Source organism: Watersipora subatra, chromosome 7 (genome assembly GCF_963576615.1).
Source record: "Watersipora subatra chromosome 7, tzWatSuba1.1, whole genome shotgun sequence".
NCBI classification, from domain to species: domain Eukaryota; kingdom Metazoa; phylum Bryozoa; class Gymnolaemata; order Cheilostomatida; family Watersiporidae; genus Watersipora; species Watersipora subatra.
The window spans coordinates 27,825,295-27,852,437 of NC_088714.1; the positions used below are offsets into that span (position 1 = coordinate 27,825,295).

At 33.3% G+C, this 27,143-nt stretch overlaps 3 protein-coding genes across 6 annotated transcripts in view; 1 reads left to right on the plus strand and 2 right to left on the minus strand.

The window, feature by feature from the left end:
• LOC137400617 (dynein axonemal heavy chain 6-like) overlaps positions 1 to 16,941 on the minus strand; it is a 73,469-nt gene extending 56,528 nt beyond the window's left edge. The window contains 12 exon segments of the mRNA XM_068086949.1: positions 6,147 to 6,242; positions 7,304 to 7,442; positions 8,483 to 8,742; positions 10,001 to 10,258; positions 12,559 to 12,705; positions 14,075 to 14,211; positions 14,715 to 14,726; positions 15,125 to 15,292; positions 15,414 to 15,591; positions 15,675 to 15,851; positions 16,135 to 16,232; positions 16,863 to 16,941. Of these exon segments, the coding sequence (XP_067943050.1) occupies positions 6,147 to 6,242; positions 7,304 to 7,442; positions 8,483 to 8,742; positions 10,001 to 10,258; positions 12,559 to 12,705; positions 14,075 to 14,211; positions 14,715 to 14,726; positions 15,125 to 15,292; positions 15,414 to 15,591; positions 15,675 to 15,851; positions 16,135 to 16,232; positions 16,863 to 16,941 (1,749 nt within the window).
• A 41-nt stretch (positions 16,942 to 16,982) lies between these two features.
• Positions 16,983 to 20,540, plus strand: LOC137401213 (transcription initiation factor TFIID subunit 13-like). Its single transcript, XM_068087613.1, has 4 exons — positions 16,983 to 17,040; positions 17,578 to 17,647; positions 17,823 to 17,920; positions 19,993 to 20,540. The coding sequence occupies exons 1-4, from the start codon at positions 17,008 to 17,010 to the stop codon at positions 20,164 to 20,166; spliced, it is 375 nt and encodes a 124-aa protein (XP_067943714.1). The 5' UTR covers positions 16,983 to 17,007; the 3' UTR covers positions 20,167 to 20,540.
• Positions 20,541 to 21,428: 888 nt separating this feature from the next.
• Positions 21,429 to 27,143, minus strand: part of LOC137401132 (fibropellin-1-like) — a 37,788-nt gene continuing 32,073 nt past the window's right edge. For all 4 annotated transcript variants that reach the window (XM_068087503.1, XM_068087502.1, XM_068087504.1 and 1 more), the window contains 5 exons: positions 27,022 to 27,142; positions 25,005 to 25,197; positions 24,606 to 24,661; positions 22,949 to 23,042; positions 21,429 to 21,744 (listed from right to left, as the gene is read on the minus strand). In XM_068087503.1, the coding sequence (XP_067943604.1) occupies positions 21,662 to 21,744; positions 22,949 to 23,042; positions 24,606 to 24,661; positions 25,005 to 25,197; positions 27,022 to 27,142 (547 nt within the window). In that variant the 3' untranslated portion in view covers positions 21,429 to 21,661. The remainder of the gene's footprint in view (positions 21,745 to 22,948; positions 23,043 to 24,605; positions 24,662 to 25,004; positions 25,198 to 27,021; position 27,143) is intronic.

A 27,143-nucleotide genomic window follows, 5' to 3' on the forward strand; every position in this document is an offset into this window, starting at 1 on the left:
ATTAACTTAGTGTGTGTTTAGTAAGATAAATTCATTGAAATTAACTTAAAGTGTGTGTTTAGTAAGATAAATTCATTGAAATTAACTTAGTGTGTGTTTAGTAAGATAAATTCATTGAAATTAACTTAAAGTGTGTGTTTAGTAAGATAAATTCATTGAAATTAACTTAAAGTGTGTGTTTAGTAAGATAAATTCATTGAAATTAACTTAGTGTGTGTTTAGTAAGATAAATTCATTGAAATTAACTTAAAGTGTGTGTTTAGTAAGATAAATTCATTGAAATTAACTTAAAGTGTGTGTTTAGTAAGATAAATTCATTGAAATTAACTTAAAGTGTGTGTTTAGTAAGATAAATTCATTGAAATTAACTTAAAGTGTGTGTTTAGTAAGATAAATTCATTGAAATTAACTTAAAGTGTGTGTTTAGTAAGATAAATTCATTGAAATTAACTTAGTGTGTGTTTAGTAAGATAAATTCATTGAAATTAACTTAAAGTGTGTGTTTAGTAAGATAAATTCATTGAAATTAACTTAGTGTGTGTTTAGTAAGATAAATTCATTGAAATTAACTTAAAGTGTGTGTTTAGTAAGATAAATTCATTGAAATTAACTTAAAGTGTGTGTTTAGTAAGATAAATTCATTGAAATTAACTTAAAGTGTGTGTTTAGTAAGATAAATTCATTGAAATTAACTTAAAGTGTGTGTTTAGTAAGATAAATTCATTGAAATTAACTTAGTGTGTGTTTAGTAAGATAAATTCATTGAAATTAACTTAAAGTGTGTGTTTAGTAAGATAAATTCATTGAAATTAACTTAAAGTGTGTGTTTAGTAAGATAAATTCATTGAAATTAACTTAAAGTGTGTGTTTAGTAAGTTAAATTCATTGAAATTAACTTGAAGTGTGTGTTTAGTAAGTTAAATTCATTGAAATTAACTTGAAGTGTGTGTTTAGTAAGTTAAATTCATTGAAATTAACTTGAAGTGTGTGTTTAGTAAGTTAAATTCATTGAAATTAACTTAAAGTGTGTGTTTAGTAAGATAAATTCATTGAAATTAACTTAAAGTGTGTGTTTAGTAAGATAAATTCATTGAAATTAACTTAAAGTGTGTGTTTAGTAAGATAAATTCATTGAAATTAACTTAAAGTGTGTGTTTAGTAAGTTAAATTCATTGAAATTAACTTGAAGTGTGTGTTTAGTAAGTTAAATTCATTGAAATTAACTTAAAGTGTGTGTTTAGTAAGATAAATTCATTGAAATTAACTTAAAGTGTGTGTTTAGTAAGATAAATTCATTGAAATTAACTTAAAGTGTGTGTTTAGTAAGATAAATTCATTGAAATTAACTTAAAGTGTGTGTTTAGTAAGATAAACTCATTGAAATTAACTTAAAGTGTGTGTTTAGTAAGTTAAATTCATTGAAATTAACTTAAAGTGTGTGTTTAGTAAGATAAATTCATTGAAATTAGCTTAAAGTGTGTGTTTAGTAAGATAAATTCATTGAAATTAACTTAAAGTGTGTGTTTAGTAAGATAAATTCATTGAAATTAACTTGAAGTGTGTGTTTAGTAAGATAAATTCATTGAAATTAACTTAGTGTGTGTTTAGTAAGATAAATTCATTGAAATTAACTTAAAGTGTGTGTTTAGTAAGATAAATTCATTGAAATTAACTTAAAGTGTGTGTTTAGTAAGATAAATTCATTGAAATTAACTTAAAGTGTGTGTTTAGTAAGATAAATTCATTGAAATTAACTTAAAGTGTGTGTTTAGTAAGATAAATTCATTGAAATTAACTTAAAGTGTGTGTTTAGTAAGATAAATTCATTGAAATTAACTTAAAGTGTGTGTTTAGTAAGATAAATTCATTGAAATTAACTTAAAGTGTGTGTTTAGTAAGATAAATTCATTGAAATTAACTTAAAGTGTGTGTTTAGTAAGATAAATTCATTGAAATTAACTTAAAGTGTGTGTTTAGTAAGCTAAATTCATTGAAATTAACTTAAAGTGTGTGTTTAGTAAGATAAATTCATTGAAATTAACTTAAAGTGTGTGTTTAGTAAGATAAATTCATTGAAATTAACTTAAAGTGTGTGTTTAGTAAAATAAATTCATTGAAGTTAACTTGAAGTGTGTGTTTAGTAAAATAAATTCATTGAAATTAACTTAAAGTGTGTGTTTAGTAAGATAAATTCATTGAAATTAACTTAAAGTGTGTGTTTAGTAAGATAAATTCATTGAAATTAACTTAAAGTGTGTGTTTAGTAAAATAAATTCATTGAAATTAACTTAAAGTGTGTGTTTAGTAAGATAAATTCATTGAAATTAACTTAAAGTGTGTGTGTTTAGTAAAATAAATTCATTGAAGTTAACTTGAAGTGTGTGTTTAGTAAAATAAATTCATTGAAATTAACTTAAAGTGTGTGTTTAGTAAGATAAATTCATTGAAATTAACTTAAAGTGTGTGTTTAGTAAAATAAATTCATTGAAATTAACTTAAAGTGTGTGTTTAGTAAGATAAATTCATTGAAATTAACTTAAAGTGTGTGTTTAGTAAAATAAATTCATTGAAGTTAACTTGAAGTGTGTGTTTAGTAAAATAAATTCATTGAAATTAACTTAAAGTGTGTGTTTAGTAAGATAAATTCATTGAAATTAACTTAAAGTGTGTGTTTAGTAAGATAAATTCATTGAAATTAACTTAAAGTGTGTGTTTAGTAAGATAAATTCATTGAAATTAACTTAAAGTGTGTGTTTAGTAAGATAAATTCATTGAAATTAACTTAAAGTGTGTGTTTAGTAAGATAAATTCATTGAAATTAACTTAAAGTGTGTGTTTAGTAAGATAAATTCATTGAAATTAACTTAAAGTGTGTGTTTAGTAAAATAAATTCATTGAAGTTAACTTGAAGTGTGTGTTTAGTAAAATAAATTCATTGAAATTAACTTAAAGTGTGTGTTTAGTAAGATAAATTCATTGAAATTAACTTAAAGTGTGTGTTTAGTAAGATAAATTCATTGAAATTAACTTAAAGTGTGTGTTTAGTAAAATAAATTCATTGAAGTTAACTTGAAGTGTGTGTTTAGTAAAATAAATTCATTGAAATTAACTTAAAGTGTGTGTGTTTAGTAAGATAAATTCATTGAAATTAACTTAAAGTGTGTGTTTAGTAAGATAAATTCATTGAAATTAACTTAAAGTGTGTGTTTAGTAAGATAAATTCATTGAAATTAACTTAAAGTGTGTGTTTAGTAAGATAAATTCATTGAAATTAACTTAAAGTGTGTGTTTAGTAAGATAAATTCATTGAAATTAACTTAAAGTGTGTGTTTAGTAAGATAAATTCATTGAAATTAACTTAAAGTGTGTGTTTAGTAAAATAAATTCATTGAAATTAACTTAAAGTGTGTGTTTAGTAAGATAAATTCATTGAAATTAACTTAAAGTGTGTGTTTAGTAAAATAAATTCATTGAAGTTAACTTGAAGTGTGTGTTTAGTAAAATAAATTCATTGAAATTAACTTAAAGTGTGTGTTTAGTAAGATAAATTCATTGAAATTAACTTAAAGTGTGTGTTTAGTAAAATAAATTCATTGAAATTAACTTAAAGTGTGTGTTTAGTAAGATAAATTCATTGAAATTAACTTAAAGTGTGTGTTTAGTAAAATAAATTCATTGAAGTTAACTTGAAGTGTGTGTTTAGTAAAATAAATTCATTGAAATTAACTTAAAGTGTGTGTTTAGTAAGATAAATTCATTGAAATTAACTTAAAGTGTGTGTTTAGTAAGATAAATTCATTGAAATTAACTTAAAGTGTGTGTTTAGTAAGATAAATTCATTGAAATTAACTTAAAGTGTGTGTTTAGTAAGATAAATTCATTGAAATTAACTTAAAGTGTGTGTTTAGTAAGATAAATTCATTGAAATTAACTTAAAGTGTGTGTTTAGTAAGATAAATTCATTGAAATTAACTTAAAGTGTGTGTTTAGTAAGATAAATTCATTGAAATTAACTTAAAGTGTGTGTTTAGTAAGATAAATTCATTGAAATTAACTTAAAGTGTGTGTTTAGTAAGATAAATTCATTGAAATTAACTTAAAGTGTGTGTTTAGTAAGCTAAATTCATTGAAATTAACTTAAAGTGTGTGTTTAGTAAGATAAATTCATTGAAATTAACTTAAAGTGTGTGTTTAGTAAGCTAAATTCATTGAAATTAACTTAAAGTGTGTGTTTAGTAAGATAAATTCATTGAAATTAACTTAAAGTGTGTGTTTAGTAAGATAAATTCATTGAAATTAACTTAAAGTGTGTGTTTAGTAAAATAAATTCATTGAAGTTAACTTGAAGTGTGTGTTTAGTAAAATAAATTCATTGAAATTAACTTAAAGTGTGTGTTTAGTAAGATAAATTCATTGAAATTAACTTAAAGTGTGTGTTTAGTAAGATAAATTCATTGAAATTAACTTAAAGTGTGTGTTTAGTAAGATAAATTCATTGAAATTAACTTAAAGTGTGTGTTTAGTAAAATAAATTCATTGAAGTTAACTTGAAGTGTGTGTTTAGTAAAATAAATTCATTGAAATTAACTTAAAGTGTGTGTTTAGTAAGATAAATTCATTGAAATTAACTTAAAGTGTGTGTTTAGTAAGATAAATTCATTGAAATTAACTTAAAGTGTGTGTTTAGTAAAATAAATTCATTGAAATTAACTTAAAGTGTGTGTTTAGTAAGATAAATTCATTGAAATTAACTTAAAGTGTGTGTTTAGTAAGATAAATTCATTGAAATTAACTTAAAGTGTGTGTTTAGTAAGATAAATTCATTGAAATTAACTTAAAGTGTGTGTTTAGTAAAATAAATTCATTGAAATTAACTTAAAGTGTGTGTTTAGTAAGATAAATTCATTGAAATTAACTTAAAGTGTGTGTTTAGTAAGATAAATTCATTGAAATTAACTTAAAGTGTGTGTTTAGTAAGATAAATTCATTGAAATTAACTTAAAGTGTGTGTTTAGTAAGTTAAATTCATTGAAATTAACTTAAAGTGTGTGTTTAGTAAAATAAATTCATTGAAATTAACTTAAAGTGTGTGTTTAGTAAGATAAATTCATTGAAATTAACTTAAAGTGTGTGTTTAGTAAGATAAATTCATTGAAATTAACTTAAAGTGTGTGTTTAGTAAGATAAATTCATTGAAATTAACTTAAAGTGTGTGTTTAGTAAGATAAATTCATTGAAATTAAACTCAAAGTTTCTATTATGTAGGGTCCCAAAAGTTTAGTGTATCGAAGACGTTGCTCTCACGTCTCCCTCAGACGGCTGTTATCTAAAACGTCTATCTTGAAGATAAAAACTTCATAAAGTAGGGTACGTAGTGATCCTACATTTTAATGCAGATCATAACAACTAAATAGGTATTTGTTACTTTTTTTAATGCATGTACTGAATTACAACAATTAAAAACACATTTTCTGTGTAATATTTGGTTTAAGTGTTTTCTTCATAGTACACTAACGGATTAATTTGTATTTAGTTACTTTATATAGGAAATAATGTCTTGAGATGCGAATAACTTGACATACGAGCTCAGTTTCAGAACGCATTAAGCATGTATGTCGAGGTATGACTGTAAACTCTCAAAACTGTAAAACTTGTGAAATACTGTAAGGCATCAGCTGTTTAAAAGTTTGGATAAAACAAGCCTATTAATCTCTAGTTGATTATTTCCATATAAAATAGTGACATCTCTTACAACGATATTTGAATGACTACCCGAATCTTTATCGGTGGGACTTTAGCGAGAGGCATTGACAAACACGTGATAGCTATAAAGCGCATTTTCTAATAACAGCAAACGCAATAGCCCAAAAATAAACTCATGACATGCAATAACAGGTAACAGCATTGACACCCACTCTAAAGTGATCGCAATAACAAGCAATCCCAAATGGAGCGGTGCCGCACATCCACATGAGAGCAGTGACATGTACTCCTAAGTGAACACTGTATAACACACACTCGAGTGACTGCAGTCCTAAATGACAGCAGTGACATGTTCCAACAGGTGACAAACATGACCAGATACGAAATTAGCCATAAAAAGCGACATGGGACATTGGAAGTGATGTAAGTTCAGAAAGGAAAACCTTTTCTGCTTCCTTTTGCTTCTTCTCTTCTTCTTGTTGTAGCCGAAGTGCCTCCTTTTCATCTTCATCCATGAATCTCTTTTCTTCATACACCACCTGTTGACAGCAATCGCATTACAAGTTTTTGAAGGAAGCCTGTGTGCCAAGCAATAGAAAAGCTATTTAGCGTTTCATAACATATGCTAGCTACAAAGGAGAACAATATAGTGCCCACTTTTTCTCGTTGTCGGTCCATTTCCTATGAATAAAACCAATTCAAATGCTACACATCATCATAAACCGTTTGTAAATTCAATTGTGTGTGCTTCTAAAATTTAACTTATCTACAGCTATATTAACAGTAGTAATCATGAAGTCATGTCAGAGGTCTCATGGTAAAGTGAAACTAGATGACTAAACCTATTATGTCAAAGAAAAAAACCTATACTCATGTCCTATATATGAAAAATTCAGAGCTATAGGCATTAGACAGCAGGTAATTGTTATGTAATGTCGTGGACTCTAATGGTGCTTTATATAACTAGTATAAGATGTGGCAGACCGCTGTGTGGGGCTCATAGGGAGGAAACAAAAGAATATACTCTTTGTGTCAGCGCTATACATTAAATCAAGCACAACAAAGTCAGCGGGTCAAGTTGGATTTATAAACAATGGTATACACATAAACAATAGAATGCTACGGATTGAGTGCTTGTAGGACATTGCTGAATAACAGTTGATTAACGAAAATTTAAAGAAGTGCATAGAAGTGAATAAATGAAATATCTTTCACCATAGCAAAATGTAGCAATTTGAATTGAGCAACAATTGGCAAGATTCTGCTTCTTTCTGTAGGATATCTGCATGATATCTGTATTCATATTTGGCGACAAACATTGCCTGAGCCAAATATCTTTGGAAGAACACATTTATTTCACCAGTGAATATATTCCAACAATATATATTTAATATAAATGACAAAAATTTGAAACTGCCATGCATTGAACCCAAATCTCGGTGTTACGAGCAGCTATGGGGACACCATAGGGACAAATCTATGGTAGCTCCATGTTTACTCACTGCTATAACATAACATTTTGTAACGCGTCGATATGATGTAGCCTGAGAAACTATGCTTTGGCAAAGAACACTCTTAGGAAATGCTCAACAACACGCACCTTGTTGTACTCTTGGATTTCTGCCAAAGCAGGGGTGTTCTGCAGCTGCTCTGTGAGGTAGTTGAGAAGAGTAGAGACAGAATTGACTGCCAGCACGTGCATTGTGTTGACTATGAGATAGTCGGCGAGTCTGATGAAGCTAAAAGTTATGCAATGAACATAGAGGGTTGGGGGTATTATCTTACGCGATGGAATGATGTTTCCTACAGTTTGAAAAACTGAGGCTACCAAACTCCTAGTGGTAAATCCCTAACAGTTAGCAGTATCAAAAGTTTCTATTGCAAGTTGACAGAGTGAGAATAAAAAGGTAAAGCACTGGGCAACTGATATGCTGCCAAAATTCAATGATGTCACTTGTTAGAGAGCAGCCACAACCTAAAATGCCTGACCTACAAACAATAAGTTGGATTGAATTCTCAAAAAAAGGCCATCAGTGGTGACCGGAGTGACATATCAATTTAAATTACTCTCTGTAACTGGGCATGTTTCTGGTTGGCAAAGTTCTCTTGCCACTGGACACAGACTTATTCAGCCATGACCACAGAGCCATTGTTTGTGTAACAGTACTCTTAAAAATCAGACACGCCCTCTGCTTGCAGAAAGCTAAGCAGACATCATACTCAATCCTGAATTGATTGCTGACATGTAGTTTGTTGAACTAAAAAATTTTTTTCTCTCTTTTGTTAAACCTACTCTCAAGTGAATGTGACGAGCTTTCACGACATTAAAAGTGAATTGAAACAAAGACTCTATAATGCTAGGAGTGACTCCAAGTAAATAAATAAACTTATTATTTTATGAATAGTTTTATGAAACATGGAAGAAAATCAAAAGCAGATATTTTTAGATTTCAAATGAAGGTTTTCTCCAACAAGTTCAGGTGTAGACGATTACAGAGCTTCACGTCTGCATAATAGCTAGAGCAGTCAATATTTTATAACTCAATCCATATGTAGTATATCTATAGTATATATAGCATAGTATATCGAGCACTTTTTCATAGCTTGACCGCACAACAACGTACATAAACTTACAGCAGTAAAGGCTAAACAAGGTAACACTTTAGTACACAGGTTCGAATATTACACAACTAGAATGTGAGAGACAGCTGCATCCCATATACCCATACACGTTCAAAAGTTCTCAAACAACCATATTATCATTATTATAATTATGTACCAGGTGAGTCGTTTACAATGAGCTCTTTTATTGGCCTGCTCTGTGTAGGTCATCTTATCTGGAGCTTCACCGTAGATGTCCATGTCCATCTCTTGCATAAAATAGCTGCTAGCGCCACCCGGTGTTTCACTCGGATTGACTGGACTTTCTGAGTAGAAGTAGTCATCAGGAGTGAAACCTGCCTCAAGGAGAGCAGTACGACAAGCACTTCGCACCACCTCCTTCACGAGATCTCTAAACTCCTTGAGTCTACCGGCCACCTGCAAACAACATATTAATATATAGGAGAGAGTTGAAGAATGAACGGATAATAATAAAAAATATATATAAAATTATAGAGTAAAAACTTGGCCCAAAGAACAAATTATCCATTATATGGTTGCTTAGAAGTTTATTGTGGAGTTAACCCTTTGACAGCTGTTAGAATTAACCATCAACATACAATGTATGGACCATTTACAAATGGTACAGATACAGTCAAACCTCAAAATAGAAGTTAAGTCACCCCAAGATCTGTTTCGTATGTCAAAACCACCATATATTTAAACCAATACTTGTATGCCAATTCGTTTTAAAGCCCGAAAACCCATGATCATCCATAGTAATATTTACTGGTTTTTCATGTGAAAAAGTTTGTATGTTAGGGCAATCAAAAATTGAAGTTTGAGTGTATAATTCCTCAGCCTTCACCTTTCACAGGAAACATGACACTGGGTGCTTTTAAAAATAATCTCGCATATAAAGTTTAAAACCTGACTATGTAAAGTTTAAAACTTGACTATGTGAAGTTTAAAACTTGACTATGTGAAGTTTAAAACTTGACTATGGGAAGTTTAAAACTTGACTATGTGAAGTTGCCTAATTCTCTGGCAACTGAGTACAACTACTAGATCTTAGTAACTTCAGGATGTTAGTTTTTAATGCTGCAGAACAACCAAATATTTCTTTCAAAGATAAACTTCCACAACACTTTAACAGATTGCATCAGAAAGTATTAATATTTTTCTATCATTTGCAATTGTTTCTGATATTTGAGGTGATCTGACTGCTAAGATGTTTCAAGATTAAAACTGATAAAACATGATCGCAGTTAAAGCGCTACAAGAATACATGCAAAATGACTTCACTATTTGCTAGTTAGTTGTTGTTGTTATAGTTGGTATCAGCTATTGCGTTCAAGTTGCGGCGTTATGCGTCTCTATTCTGTACGTCTCTATACAACTATAGATGTCATAATCACCCTTTCTCTTGATCTGAGTATTTCAACCGTAACCAAGTTTTGTTGATTTTAATTTTAAAACTTCCTGACAGCCAGATCACCTCAAACAACAACAACAATCGCAAATGATAGTAAAATACCGATAACTCCTGACATAATCTACTAAAACTCTGTCCAAGATCATCTACAAAGAAAGCTTGAAGCGATTAGTGATTATTCTATCACAGTCACTTAACTACAGTCCATTGACTAAATATATAAACTAGAGGTCATTGACTAACTTTTCGTCAAAGTCTCACCTCCCTGAGCTGGTTAATCTGGGCGTCCTTGAACTCTCTCAGAGTGTATGTGTGACCTTTCTCAACCTTGCACAGCCCCATGTCACTTATTCGGAAACACATCTCCCTGACATTCAATAGAGCTGGTCGCAGAGATGGATTGACAATGAACAAATTCTCTACCAGGGCCTTTTTACAATTTCGGATTTTCTTTTTCCGACAGTTCTGCCTCCAGACGCTGAACGCCTTCCATTTTCTGAACCTCGCGAATATGCCGATCTGCCATAAAAGTACACACCATAAAAACATTACAGGTTTTACGTCTATAATATGTAATAGACCTGATAATAAAATTCAAGACCTCATTAAATTGATAATGACTCACCAAGTTATATTAGAGGCCATATTGGGTAATTTGAAGTGAATCGCTTTGAGTTCAGCGTGACATTAAGACACCTAATATGGCCTCTAATATGACCTTGTGATTCCTCTATTAATGTCTCGCAAGGTCATAATGAGGCCAAATTAGGTGTCTTTACGTTATCTTCAACCCAATGCAATTCACTTTTAGTGATTAAAGCTAAAAGGTAGACATAACCATCTTGTTACTTGGTTATGAGACAGAAAGCTTCAACATCTATGTTCTGCGCTCTAGTGGTAAAGTCTATGCAAATAAGATGGAGGGCATGAGTTTGATACGAATTTGTAATGAGCGCCTCCACGATACTCCAACTTTTTACTACAGTTTTCTCTATCGCACTTCCAGATACCTTATAAAACAGCATTTTGCATTGATATGTCTGTATTTCTACCTCCATACAGTCTTTTCAAGTTTTCTACAGGAAGTAAATAAGCAGAAATCTACTTGGTATCAATACTTGGTTGCATCATCACATAATGTTTGCAACAACTTTTAAAACTAATAGGAATAGACCTATATATAATTAATGGGAGAGGATGTGTTGATGGCCGCCACCAAGTCTTATACCAGTTTCCTTTTAACTTAAATCTTGCAAAAAGAAATATGATGTACCAAGAAAACCATTTTAAAATACAAGAACCTTTTTGTATAAACATCCTCGTGCTGCGATGTTTTAAAAAAGAGTGGCCCAGCCATATACTTAATATACACTCATACTTCGACTTACGAGCTTAATGCGTTCCGAGGCTGAGCTCGTATGTCAATTCACTCGCATGTTGGTGCAATTTATTTATATATAGAACAATTAAATATATATTGATTGGTTTCCATACTCTAAAAAATGCAAATAAAACTCTCAAAACAAGATATTGTAACAGAAAGAACATGTTGGTTATTGTCCCAACTTACCACATGCTTTCAGAAAGCAACAAATAAAAAATAATGCAAGGAAATGTGATAAATTAAAATGTAAAATTAAATACATACAATAGCAGCTAAGGCTAGCATTTGCCAGAGAGGGAGATATAAGTTATCCTTCATTACAACAGTTGACTTTGATAAATTTGGATTTTATCAAAGTTTTAAAAGACAAACTTAGAAGCAAATCTAAAAGCAAACTTTCATTTTTAACTTAACGTAATTAAAATTTCTTCGGAGTTCACCGTTTGAAGTTTCTCGCTGGTTAGCTAATTTTTCCTTTGTTTCGCTTTCACGACTAGCCTGCCGTTTTAAGATGAACCTATCTAAGGACGTTTGCCTTTGTCGCCCTTTCAACATGTTGCGATTAGGACGAACACAGGTGTCGTCACAAAGGTTTAATGCACGACCACTAGCCAACTTGTCCGAATGTCTACTTTTTGTAGTTTTGATAGATAGCACCGGCCTTTTCAAATAGCCAATTGTTTATCTTTTATCCAATGCCTGAGCGATCTCTCCATCAGCGGTCGTGAAGATCGCTGCGCTGTTTAGAAACTACGGTTAATTCTATTGCGAGCTAAATGCCCTGAATATAATACTTCTGTTTGATAATTGTGGATGTATTTCTGTCATATTGCTGAGCTAGCTCAATTACGCATACACATTTCGCATATTTTTTCAATAATTTTCTGTTTAATATCAATTGTTATCATTTGCTTTTTCTTTGCATTATTTTTCATTTTACTGGCAAACTTTCGGTCTACGCGCAATACTTTTAATTCACATATTCCTGCACTGAAAAGCGCGCACAAAAACACGGTACAAAAGTATAACCTGAGCAGTTGAAAAATACAGATCGATGCTGTTGTCATAAAACACCTCCGGCATACTTGGCAACTGACTCACGTGCTCGTATCTAAAACATGGCTCGTATGTTAGTGCTAAAACTTGCTTAAAAGCTGGCTCGTATTACAAGTTTCTCGTACGTTGGAGCACTCGTAAGTTGAAGTATTACTGTATTAGGTAATAAAAAACAATGACAAATGTGACAGTGAGAAACACTAAAATTCTCAACACTTAGTTAACATCTGCTGCAGGCATACATAATAAGTCTGGCAGCTTATTGAGCAGACTGAAGCATTGTCAAAAAGCAGAAATCCATAATTTCACATTGCTATTCTAGGACTGACTCGCTGCTGTCATTGGAACTCATTAAAGGTCTGTTGACTATTGAAAATACCTGAATAAGCTTCTTGAAGTTTTTGTACTCATGTTCGTATCTGTTGAGGGGGACAAACTCCGTTTCATCATCGTTTCTCATACGAGAGACTCCTTTGATGCTAATGGTGCAGTAGTCACTCTTGTTTATGTGTTCGTGGCTAACCACCTGCAAGAGATGCCAACCATCATGGTGAGTGTTTGGGGCTATAGAATCCCGCTTGAGATAGTAGAAAAGAACTACATGATGCTGCGTAATGCATCTAGAGTTGGTATAGATCAGGGCTTCGTGTTGAGGGCGCAGGAATCAATCATAAAGACAGAAAATGTATTTGTCGTCGCAACAATCCTGAAAATGATCTGCATATTTCACACCACAAGGAAACATGTTTCAATCAAATAACAGAAGAGGTGGAAAACTGTCAAAGATCATAAAGTGAGTTGATTTTTTTATATGTTGGTGCTGTGTGAAATCGCTCAAACTTTCTTAGAATCACCTTCCAATAACATATTGATTTCATATATTCCAAATACATGTATGTTGCTTTTCATAGTTTTAAACCATTTTGCCTCATCCAAAACAAGGTGTGCGAGATTGCCTTTATCAGTCGAAGGGGGTTCAGTGATAAAAGCGAATGAAAAAGTGCTAGTACAGATCTAGCAAAAGTGGACACACAAAAGTAGCTGTCATATATATTGACCATCAATTATTGAGGAATGAATGGGTAGTAATCAAACACTAGTTGGTAAAAATATTTTAATTATGCTCCTGACACCAATGGAAAACCATCAATCACATGCTTTGCTTGCCATCAGATCTCTAAATCGACACATCCATCAACTAAACTGGAAAAAAGCATAACCATTTATTGCTAATCTAAGCAAATATTTTAGTTTAGTTAGAGTTTACATACAACATTTGAATTTTGGTTTCAAGTGAATAATAAATCTTTTGTTTTTAAGGTGAACAATGCTGTGCGGATGTTTGAATGTTCTAAACAGTTTAAAATGCACAAAATAACTCTGAAAACGATGTACATTGATATAATTATCTTAGACATAATTTTTGACCCCCATTAGCTACAATAATAGTCTACTAGCACCAGTGCAGTCCGGTGTGCGGTCAGAGGTCATAAGGGGAGCTAATAATTTACAGAGAATAACTATGTGAACAAGTATTCTAAAATTCATGAAAGTGAATGATTAGTGCAGGGATTAAGCCTAATGACGCGAGTTCGAAACCCACATTATGCAGTATTTTTCCTAACCTCCATGCATCGCTTCAGATGGATAGGATGGCTCTCGTTATAGTAAAGATGAAAATGCTTCGCTGAGTTGGTGTGGGTGTCAATAGTAATGATTGGCAAGTTGTGTATTGCAAACTATGTATTGCCTAAATTGGCAGCCAGAGAAGCTGTCTTACTGGCTTTAAACATTTTAAATCTTGTTTTAAAGTGATTGTGAAGCAACTTCAACATTGTCTTAAGTTGTTGTCATAACAACGGTGATAACAAGATTTAGCTAAACTGTATATTGACCTTGAGGTTGTAGTAGTGGTAGTCCACACTAGTTTTAGGTACAGCATTGCTCAGGTAAAGAAAACCAATCTGGTCATTTTCCCTGATAATCTGTACTATCTTGAGTGGATCCCTGATGCCTTCCAAAGCCTTAGTTCCTTAAAAACAAGTGGGAGAAACTATGCAATACTTTAATACAGTTAGCATCAAGTTAAACTCCAGTCCACACCAACATTAAACTAGACTCTGCCATACAGCTACCAATGCAAAGGCTGCCTTAAGTACTAGAAAAATAGTTAGAGATCAGGCTATGAAAGACTTTACATCAAACATAAAAAATAAGTTTGCTTTAACTACAATTGGAAGCTACTATAGCTATTTTGAATGTACGGCCCGTGATACTACTGAAAAAAATCGAACAACCATTATATGTGAAGAGCTAATCGTTATTTATACACAACCTGAAAGTATGCATCAGAGACCCTAAAAAAAGCAGCTGCCTATTGCTTCAAAGATGCTTTCCATAATTCAAACAGAAGTAGATAGAGAATAATTTGAGGCAAAGAAAAGCTAGAGGTTGAGCCAAGTAGAGGATACAGCAGGGATAAATGGGGAGGAGATGCAAGCAAATGGAAGTAGCAAACATGTAAGCCTCTCTTACCATGAAAAACATCTGCAAACAATAAAATGCATTACACAGATGGAATCAACAGAAATGTGGGATGGGGCTAGGGCTAGGCTGTGCAGGTATAAAATATCTAAGAAAAAGGAGAAACCAACCATGAGCCATCAGTTCCCGGGCTGCAGAATTCAAATTTTTGATTTAATCAGAAATACGTTTAGATAATAGATTTTGAAATACAATAAAGTGATGCCAAAACACAAAAAATATTAAATATGGCTGGGAATAAACTGATGAATACAACAGACATGGGATAGACAGGAAACAGTTATATGACTAAACAAACTGAGAAGCACAATCCCAACCGCAAATCCTATTTTAAGATGGTAAAAACTCATTTACCGACGGTATCATGTGTGATATATACCCTTAGTGACAGAAATAGTTACCATAGACGTTTGAGTCCTCTGTGGGGGCTGTTGGACCTTTAGTGTGTGCTCGTGTAGGTGGGGTCTTTGGCCTTGCATCCTTTGGAGGAGAAGGAGACAATGTGCGCAACGTATCTTGCTTGCTCTTTAAAGCTTCAGGAAGATCGGGTAAAGGAGATGATGTTTGTTCTGTGTAAATAAATTTAAAAACGAAAATTGAAAAAAACAACAACTGCAAGTTAGTCTGAAAAAACATTGATCATGAAGCTTATCGTTGCAAAACAAATAATGCATAGGTAAAATTGCTAACCCATAGGCTCTACACTGCCAGCTCTTCGCATCTTCTTTGTGCTTGGCGGCTTTGGATCGTTTTCAGAGATGACTGGGTCGGGAAGGGACACTGCAATGCCTTTAGCTTCCAAATTCTGTTTATTCTTTTTATGAATATATTCAGGTTGATTTTCATGCTGAAATTTCTGTAGCACAGGCTAAAAATGAATGTGTAAAACATAAAGGCAACTACTTTCAACGGATAAAACCATGCCAAGTTAGTTGGAGATTCATTACATACCAGTGGCTCCAGTTTAGGTGCAATCGGAGCCTGGGCCTTTCGCAACTGTGCATTGGTTGGGCGTTTAAACTTCAAAGCACTTGTATTGACAGGTGCTTGTTGCGGTGCTCGATAGACAAGACGATCTTTCAGTTTTTCTGGATCTATAGGTGGAATACCTCCAACTCGACCATCCAGCTTTAATAAAACAAGCCGATGCAATTTTATTTATCAATGCTAACCAAGCCTTTCTAGGAAATCAGACAACAAAGAAAACGTTTTATAGGTATTATTTAGTCAACTATCGTAGATAATTACCCTAATCATGAGTTATGCCTATTGTACCTAGCACAGTGATGCACTATCTCTTGAAATATAGATCTAAATATCAGCATATAGGCCTAATAAATTAATCATTTGTTTCATTAACTAATCATCAACCATAAAAAACACAATTTCAATAGACTAGTAGATAACAAACCTGTTTGCTGCCTGTCAGTGCCGGACCTTTTGCCGAAGGCACTGGAGCAGGTGAACCATTAACGTTTGGCATTTTGCTCTTCACATCATCCTTTGCAACTGTACAACAAATGCCAAAAGCTTAAACAAAATCCTACTAAAAGTTGTAAAAGCAGGGCGATTGAATGTTTTGAAGAGAAGGCTGTATGGTCAAAATGGTAATAGGTTGAGAGTTGAGATCAGCGGTATTCCATTATAAGATGTAGAGTTATGACTACCAGCACACACAAAATCCGGATATTTAGCAAATCGCATCAAATAACAGGAAACTTACTTAATTTTTTCTTCATATTCCAAATGAAGCCGAGTGTATACTGGTGATGGTGAGAAGGATGCTCAAGGATGCGCAAGAATGAGGAAGGATAATGAATGTGCAATGCTAAAAGTGTGAGTGCTAAAAAGTGAGTTCTAAAAGTTTTCAATTTCACTGCTCAAAGGCGCAAACTGAATAGCAATACAAAACTTGTAAGCAACTGTTTAAAAAACGTAAACGATATCGACTATGACTATGCAAAGTTAACACGCGCAATCCTTCAGGTAAATGGTAAATATTACAATATCACACAGACTAACGCATATCATGACTGCAAAAAAATTAATCAGCTCTGCATAGGGCGTAGATTAATTCCTACTTAAAACACACTGAGATTTTAAATATAAGCCTGTCCAACATCTTGTAGTTAATATCACCAAGCAACGTGCTGCGCGGCTTGTACTCGGATGCGCACGAATGTGTTTTTGCAATGATGTCTTTATTAACATGCTCCATATTGACGTAATATTGTTAGAGGTATCACTGCAACCGAATGGTTGTAATACGGCTATGCGTTGAAGTATGGCGGCGTCCGGAACTGATTGGATTCCTGACGTGAGACAATTAAATTTGATTTTATAACATCACAGCTAGTTGTTTTTCGATGTGTAATTAACTGTCTTGTTTTATTGTAACACTATGCTTTATTTGCTTTTAGTTTGGAGTTTAGTTCGAAAGGCCACATATTCTTTGAACTATACTCTGGCAATATTCATTCATTTCGTTGGCTAGGTTTTTATATTGAATATTTTCATCACATCTTAAGCTTTGTGGCGGGGAAACTTCGTTAATTTTTTTGTATTTCAAGTTGTATGAAAGAAAAATAGTAACTTATCAATAAATAATGTTATACTTGTGAACTTTAGGTAATATTTAACCATCCGTGAGCTATGCTTACTACTACTATTTTCTTTGCCAATCAATTATTTTTGTAAAATATATATGAGCATGTATCCAAATTAACAAGTGGTCACAATTATACCTGGAGAAAGATCATTCGCAGTGACGACTCCTTACTGCAAATGTGTAGTTTTTGGTTGCATGTCGCTCGATGGCATGCTTTTAGATAATCTATGTTGCGATTCTCCACAGGTAGATGACGACGAAGAAGAGGAGGAAGAAGCACCCATCGGTAAAAGACGGAAGTTTTTCGTCAAGGAATGTGAGCATCGTTCAGATTGCTGTCAGATTGCATACTAGTTATACTATAGTAAATTGCTATTGTAGATTCTGTCTATTACAATTTTTTCTGCGAGCCAGAGCTAGTCTTATGTTGAACATGCTTGACTCCATAAATAGTTTATTCTATTTCATGGCATGATTTTCTTGTTTGACAGTAAGATGCATGCTCTATGGATTTGGTGACGATGAGCAGCCATATGCTGAAACTGTGGACCTACTTGAGGATCTAGTCATAGAATACATCTCTGAAACAGTGAGTCTCTTTTTACCTATTTTTCAGTTTGAGTGAATCTTTCAAATACTAAAATTTTATTCTGCTAATCAGAGAGGTTATGGTGAATTTGCTAGAAATAATTGCCTCATTTCAACACTAGCGTACACAACTAGCAATCATGCAAAATCAATAAATTAGGGATTCAGCTTTGCAAACATAGAATTTTTATGTCAGATCTACGTTTAGTTAAGTATATTCTATCTATGAATAAATAAACATCAGTATCTATTGGCCTGCGCTAGTCATTATTATTGTTCAATGTGCCTTTAAGAATTTTGAACAGGGATAGGAATAAACCCGCTGTACCTTTCATTGTAAAATGGTTCATCCCTATTCAAAATAATTCACTGTACTATCAGATTCAAAGTAAAATATTGTTGACCTTATTGCAAAAATAGTGGATTATTACTGGCATGTTAAAAGCTTCTTGTATTTTCTCTATTCACACAATAATAGTCCAGCTTTTTAAGGTTCACTTGCAGAAATTCTGAACTCACAACTGTCACTCTGTCAGATCTTTAGGTTTAACGTCGTAGAATGGAATCCCTCACCAAAATGGTTCAAATGGGACATAGTTGAGTTAAACATGGAGTGCTTTTGTTTACGCTTTCATGCAACCTCATTCGTCGAAATATTTTCACAAATATTTCATAAATACGAAGGGGTTCTAACCTACAAAGTTTTCATGATGGCTGCAATTAACTGTTCGTTTTTGAGCTTTTAAGAGCTTCTAATCACATTTTCACTAATTTTGCACCTAAAACACAGTAGAGTAAGACATGGAGAACCTTTTGATACAACATAACTGTAATTTGAATTTTGTTGCTAGTCAACCTTTAAGGGAATTGTCACAAAGTTTTGATAATTGTTAAGAAAGTATTTGCAACATCTCGATAAAATGTGTGCTATTTTGCTGTTATTCATTTCTTTTGCCACTATTAGTTAAATACTTGTCTTAACTGTCTAAAACTGCTTCATAGCTAATCTAAATATATTTCTCCTGTGTATATATCAGGTTAGTAGATGTTTTGTAATCATATCATGCTCATTCATTGGTTGTTAAGTTTTATCGATTCTTAGCCATTGCAGAAATGCGAAAACTGCGGGTCATGTAAGCGTTTGTGCAGAAATGGCAAAATGGCACCTAAAGGGTTCCTTACAACAGATTTTAGAGTGTTGGTTTAACACCTGGAAGTCTTTGCCTAAGAAAACTCGGCGGAGTTGTTTCGCTTTGTTTTTCCCTACTTTTAGTTTAGATAGGATTACGAAATTTGGGCTGCTATGCGCTTGAAACATATTCATTATAACTCAGAAGTTTCATGTTGTTTGGACTACTTAATTTTCGAGATATTACTGAAATGCTGAAGGCATCTCAAACTGGCCGATGAAGAACTATGGCTGATGACAGAATATTAATTTCTAATGACTCAGGGAAATTCTTGGTAATCAAGGATCAAAAATAGACAAAGCTAGAGAGCATCTTCTCAGCAACAAGAACTTGGTGCTAAAACTAGTTGTTTTCCTTTTTGTAAGAAGTATGCACCCTCTATCAGATTCAATTAGCTGCAATCATTATTTTTTCATTTGTCTCATTAACATCACTCTTTTGAGAGAGTGTGAAAAATAATATATTCACTCTATTTTATTTCTGTTTTTTTTTTCATTATATTCTACAAGCTTACTGCTTCAACATAAAAAAAATTGTGCTATTTTAAGTGCTTCACAGTTGACAGAACGTCTAGGATCAGGTAACCTGGTTGTATATACAGCTCAAGATTTTCTAAAGTGTTAAGGTTAATACCAAGCCCTGAACCTTGCCATTTCATAAATGTACTAAATTGAGTAGTAGTGGTGCATTTTTGGGATCAAATGGGAGTTATCTACTTAATCTGATCTGTCATTGGCAGTAGCAAACAACTTCAAAAATATCTTCATTGAATTTCTTTTATGCTAAATTGATATCATTTATTGCTTGCTCTGTTTGTTTGTTCCTAAGGCAATATGCTTCAAAAGAAAATGAGATGCTTTTTGGTTGCTTGTCTCATATGTAGACAAAGAAAGCAATGGAGGTGGGCAGAGTTGGTCGGGTTTCTGTCGAAGATATAATATTCATTGTCAGAAAGGACAACAAGAAGTACTCTCGCGTCAAAGAGCTACTTGTCATGAATGAGGAACTACGCAAGGCGAGAAAGGCTTTTGATGAGATTAAATATGTTGTAAAATAGGTTTTTTAAGGCGTGCATATTTATCTTAGGGTGTAAATACTGTCTATATTTTTCACTGATTAAAGCGCCTTTCGTGAACTGTCATATTGTCTCAGCATTGCACTTCTTAATGAACTGATTATAATTCATTGTAGTTAGTCATATATAATTTCACTACCAAATAGTACAGGCGAGTCATAGACTGGTTCTTTGAAGTTTTTTGGTTGACACCACATACTAGATATGTTCGCTTTTGACACATGGTTAGCTAATACAGTTTGAATCAATACGTTATATAGTACTGAATGTTCCTGATTGTGCTATCTTGATAAATGCATTCCTTGATAAATGCTTGCATTACGACTTGATGTGAATACATTGTTTTTTGGTCATGATTGTCCCACCATGGCTTTGGTCAGTTTGCTGCATTTGTACAAGCACAAGGTAGGTAGCTCATGTTAACTTTAATTACTAAATCGCAGGATAAACCAGGTGACATAAGTGGCTTTGACAGTTTTAGCTTAATGCCGACTGGAATGTTTGGAAACGTTAGTCTGTAGCAGGTGAACAAGATTTTGCAATATCTATACTAATCAATCTCATTGTATTATTGTCATTAACCCAAGCAAAATGTTCTAAAATTGTTTTCAAGCTTATAGAGTTTTCCTTCTGTAGTTATTTAGTGCTCACAAGGCATATATATGAGCCAGGCTGTACAGATGCCTATATACAGTTGTAAATGGCAAATGTCGCCGCCACTAAATTTGACGCTGATTGCGTATTGGCAAGGTTGGCCATTCCGACAAAATGAATTTCTAAAGACATACATTACAGCTATCTTTTGGAACAGTCAAACCCTGTTCTGCTTTTGGTTTTCCAAAATAAACAAAAATCAACAATGCAGCATCACAGGCACTGGACTACTAGTTTGATGATCATTGTAATAGTTACTGTCAAAATGTCTCAAAGGAAACGTGTAAATTCTATTTGTACGATTCCATCGTTAAAGTGAGCCTGAGCTTAGTGATTCTGGTGCTAAATTATTAGAGAACTACTAGAACTGTCTATGCTTGTACTACTAGCAATTTAAAATGCCTTGCTGTTGTTGCATGTCATGTGAACTACAACGAAATTTGTGCAAACTACCAACTTGGCATACCTGGCATACATTTGGTCTAGATACTGAATTCTCCGGGACTGTATGAAACCAAACATTTTTTGTCATGAGCACGCAACTCCTTATTATCCACACGATGCGAACTATCATTTGTCAGAAGGATGAAGTTTATTTATCAAAGTTACAATAAAGTAGAATAGTAGAGGACACAATAAAACAAGGTAGTTCTGTTCTAAACCTGCACGAATGGTAGCTTGCAGGCCACAAATTAAAAATTTATGGGCAGTTGTCTAAAACTAAATGCATATGCAGGACCAGGTAAGTTTATTGAAATCTGCTACTACGCATTGACAGACATCGAACAGGCCGGCTCCTTGTATGCTCTAAAATGCACCCATTCTATTGCTTTCTTGGTTTGAGGCTTTTCCCACTGCTCCTTGATACTGGCTGGTAATCTTCAAACTTTTCAGGCACTTTATCACCTGTAAGTATTATACATTCCTGGCAAATATCAACCAAGTAGCTTTTTCAATTTTATGTTGAGATTATGATAAATCTGGGGTTATCTTGAATATCCAATATGACTGAATTTGTGTAACGAAACAACCCTGTACTGATTAGTTGATTGATATAAAGTAGTTAGCTGTCGGCACAATGATTTAGAAATGCGTATAAAATTATAAACTTAGGTTGCGAATAAGACTTTTTAGATACCAAGAGGTTAGTTAAAGGTTGACTTGCAACAAAATTCACATTACAGTTATTTGGTATCATAAGATTCACCATGTCTTACTCTGTTGTGTTGTAGGTGCAAAATATATGGGAATGTGATTACAAGCTCTTAAAAGCAAAAAGACGAGCAGTTAATCGCAGCCACACGAGACCGCCGTAGTTTGGATTCCCTTTCCAAAACGGCTCAAATGGGATGTAGTTGTTACATGATGGTTTCTGTTTACACTTTCATGCAACCTCATCATCGAAATATTTTCACAAATATACTTCACGCATTCAATAAAACCATGTCTATTGTTCTTACGCGTCTGTTTTATCGTCATTGTAATGCTGTCACTTTTAGCACTGATATCTTGTAACTTACCGTAAAAAATCGTTAAACTTTTTAACCTTAGCTCGAAGGAGTACACATCATTGTTTGATAATCATGACGAGCCTGTTAGTCACTTGTGATAATCGAAAAATGCTGCAAAAATTATTTGCGAAGTATTGGGTCACATGATCAGATTACGACTTGACGATTAGATAATGCCGAAACAAAACTGTAAAGTAGCGAGCATCAATATTTGATACGGGGTCTTCGGTAAAACCCGAAGTGTTTGTCATAAACTAGTGCTATGATAAGTTTTATATTGAGCTTTTTATTAGCCTTTCAATTCACGTGAAAACATCACGTGACAAGACGATAACCCAACTGTAATGAATACGTCAGAGAAATAAAGAGATTCCAATATACAGCGGCTTTTCATTTTTGAGCTTTTAAGAGCTTGTAATCACCTTTCCACATATTTGGCTCCTACAACACAACAGAGTAAGACATGGTGAATCTTTTGATACCAAATAACTGTAATGTGAATTTTGTTGCAAGACAACCTTAAATTTCAATGTTAGCGAAAACAGGAAAAGAAAGTTCCCAAGAACACCTTTATATCTCTCCTATGGCTATTTGCTCACCAGTGAAAGAAGGCTCTGGGGTAGGAATCGTTTGAGGATCCATGAAACTTGGAGAGACAGAGCTAACACTTCGGCTCGAAAAACGTGATGCTCCCTAAAAGTAACTCAACTCAAAAAGTCTCTCAATATCTACATCAGATATGCACAATTGAAACCTGATGAAACATGCCTTTGATGTATCGACAGTTACAAAGCTAAAGTTGGTTTATTCTCTGAAAGCCTGGTCATGAGTTAGATATGTGCAAAAAGATTCCACACAAATAAATACCCTGGAGATTATGAAAAACTGGTCTAAAAACAACAATTATTAAAGATTTGAATTGATTAGCTGTTATTATGCCTGAATCATTATTAAATTATTGTTTTTACTAATAAAATTTGAACCAATCTAAAAGTCATTTTTAAGTAGTTTTGAGACAAATAATATTAGTTTTTGGCTATATATGTTGTAAGTAGGTATGATACAATTAAGATCAAGCTGTCAATACAAGCCAGCAATAACATTCAAGCTCCATTGCAAGTATAGAGGAATGTCTGGATGAATATCGGATCATTATATGCAACTGCGCTCAGCTTAAGAAAGCTGAAGTGATAGCAGCAGGTATAATAATACAGAGAGGACCATTCAGTATGTGTACAAGCTAAATATAACTTATTTAATGTTATGGAATTCTTACTCTAAAATATAAATGTTACTTGTGTTTCTATAATATATATATGAAAAAAAATCTCCAATTAATTAAATAAACACACAGATTATAGCAAGATATAAAAGTCAAAAGTTGACCGTTTGACTCGTTGTGCACCTTGAGAAGGTTTTACAGAGAATTTATCAACATTACTCGGTCATCAATAATCATATAAGGGCTTGAGAATCTTTTAATAACATAGTTCTTAAACGGCCTCGATCACGAATCGTAAAAATGGAACAACTAAGAGAAGCCAAGTCTATTAGGAAATAGATTGTTGTACATACTTTGATGATGAAAGTTCCACGACAAATTCTTCACAATATTAGACATCATACATTTTGGTCAATTACTATTTATTTCTCCAAGTAGTGATTTATGACATGATACGTTAGTAGTACAAAGTTTTGAGCTTACTATATGAGCTGCTGGAATAAGCTAGTAAATCGTCAACTAGTAAATGGCCAGCTAGTAAATGGTCTGCTAGTAAATGGTCTGCTAGTAAATGATCTGCTAGTAAATGGTCTGCTAGTAAATGGTCTGGTAGTAAATGGTCTGCTAGTAAATGGTCAGCTAGTAAATGGTCAGTTAGTAAATGACCTGCTAGTAAATGACCCGCTAGTAAATGGTCAGCTAGCAAATGGTCTGTTAGTAAATGGTCTGCTAGTAAATGGTCCGCTAGTAAATGGTCCGCTAGTAAACGGTCCGCTAGTGAATGGTTAGCCAGCAAATATTTAGCTAGTCAATTGTAAACTAGATACACACTGTATAACACCATGTCAAGTAGAACCACGTTTAAACTATTGTGAACTTTTATAAATGGGTAGTCTTATCGTGAGACAGGTTAAGATTAGGTTTTACAAGTTACCAACACATTGCTAGTAATTATCAAAGGGACGCTAAGGGAATAACACAAAAAGCCGTTTCTTGACTTTAAAAGTATCAAGCTGCTTAACAAACCAACAAACCTGTTTCTCGTCAGGATCCTGGCCATTTAACAAACAGTTATATCTCCTCTTCAGGTCTACAACAGTTGGCACAAACTTTGGATTGAGCCTACATTGTAGTTCAATATTAAAAGCCAAGTCACGATGATTTTTACCATTTGAAATTCTGCAGTATTTTTATCGATTTCACTTATTTGTTTTACTTGAAACAATAACTTTGACTTTAGCTAATCAGCAAATAAGACCCGGGTAGACACGCTCGATGTCTCAACATCCAGCACAACAAGATTTCCCTAATACCACATAGTTCAATGTTAATAAGCATAGCAAAGGGATCACCATAACCTTTGTATGCAGCTTCTAAGTGTTTTAATTACAAGATGCTCTTATAGTGAGTGTGCAAAGTGAAGGAGTCATAACCTTTAACGAGAATCCAAACAGAGAAAATGACTGTTGTGATGACAACTCCAATGAGGACCGTTATTAAAATGACATATTGATTTCTCCTGCAAGGCATAGACTGATCCAGTATCTGTTTGAAGTTGGTCAATCGGAAATCATCTGCACATTCACATTCCACAGTAAGAGCCATGCCTGACCAATTTTCATGCGCCTGAAAAAAGAGCGAGAACTATGTATATAAGAATGAATATTTGGGCGACAAAATTGGAGCCAAATAAGGTTTGCCACATTGGTAATTTTTTATATAAAAAGCAATTTCCTTAAAGGTTGACTTGCAACAAAATTCACATTACAGTTATTTGGTATCAAAAGATTCACTATGTCTTACTCTGCGGTGTTGTACGTGCAAAATATGTGAAAATGTGATTACAAGCTCTTCAAAGCTAAAAACTAACAGTAAATCGCAGCCATCACGAGACCGCTGTAAATTAGAATCTCTTTCCGAAACGGCTCAAATGGGACGCAGTTGTACAAGATGGCTTCTGTTTACACTTCCACGTAACCTCATTCGTCTAAATATTTTCACAAATATATTTTACGCATTCAATAAAACCATGTCTATTGTTCTTACGCATCTATTTCATCATCATTGTAAAGATGTTACTTTGAGCACTGATATCTCAAAACCTACTGTAAAAACTCTTTTAATTTTTTAACCTTAGCTCGAAGGAGTGCATATCATCCTCTGATAAACATGACGAGCCTGTTGGTCACCTGTGATAGTCGAAAAATGCTGCAGAAATTATTCGCGCTGCTTGACAGGAAGTATGGGTCATATAATTAGATTACGACTAGACGATTAGACCAAGCCGAAACAAAACTGTAAACTAGCGAGCGTCTATAATTGGTAGGGGTTCTTCGGTAAAACCCGAAGTGTTTGTCATAAACTAGTGCTATGAGAAGTTTTATATTGAGCCTTTTATTTGCCTTTAAATTCATGTGAGAACATCAAGTGACAAAACAATAACCAAATGTAATGACTACCCCAGAGAAATAAACTGATTTCAATCTACGGCAGTTTTGTGATGGCGGCGATTAACTGTGTGTTTTTTAGCTTTTAAGAGCTTGTAATCACATTTCCACATATTTTGCACCTACAACACAGCAGAGTAAGACATGGTGAATCTTATATCAAATAACTGTAATGTGAATTTTGTTGCAAGTCAACCTTTAAGTATACATTTTTCAGTAAAGTTACTGCGTGGGAGAGCGCATAAAATAATATAAAAAGTCCATAAGCATACATTAATAAAATACTGTTTGCTGCATTTGTAAGTGAAACAAGCTTAAGAGACTCTTAGAATGTATTTTCTGTCGAACATAGCTAAGAAGAATACCAAAGTGGTAAAATGTTTGGTAGAAAAAATATCAGTTGACATTTTGTTTCAGAACCAAATAAGCTGATAAACTAAATTTTCTGCGTACGGTTACAAAAACCATACAGTTATTAATAACCATTCACTAACAGCAGTAAATTGCATTTTCTTGTAGTGAGCATGCCTTATTATATCCATTATCTATATTTGAACATAAAATATTTTAATTAGTTTTAATGAATAACAATGACAATGTCAAAAACTTTAGGATGTATCAGCATGGATCTTATATTACTCCCTGCCGTACAATTCATACAAAGCCTCAATATATTTTTGCAATGAAAGATTATCTTACACCTGTATAGACCGTTAAATATGCTTTAGAACTGCAGACTCACAGGCTATATTAATTAGTACTCACACTGCAGGTGCACAGGGTATATTAATAGTACTCATACTGCATGTGCACACGTAATAGTACTCACACTGCAGGGGCACAGGCTATATCAATAGTACTTATACTGCATGTGCACACATAATAGCACTCACACTGCAGGTGCACAGGCTATATTAATAGTAGGCCTACTCACACTGCAGAGCATGAGGTATATCAATAGTACTCACACTACAGGTGCAAAGGCTATATTAATAGTACTCACACTGCAAGTGCACATTTGTTGCTCTGTCTGTTCGCATAGCCTGCCAACCCATGGCTCCTGACATGAGCAGTCATAGCCTGATAACAGGTCCAAGCAGGTGCCATTGTTGGCGCATGGAGAAC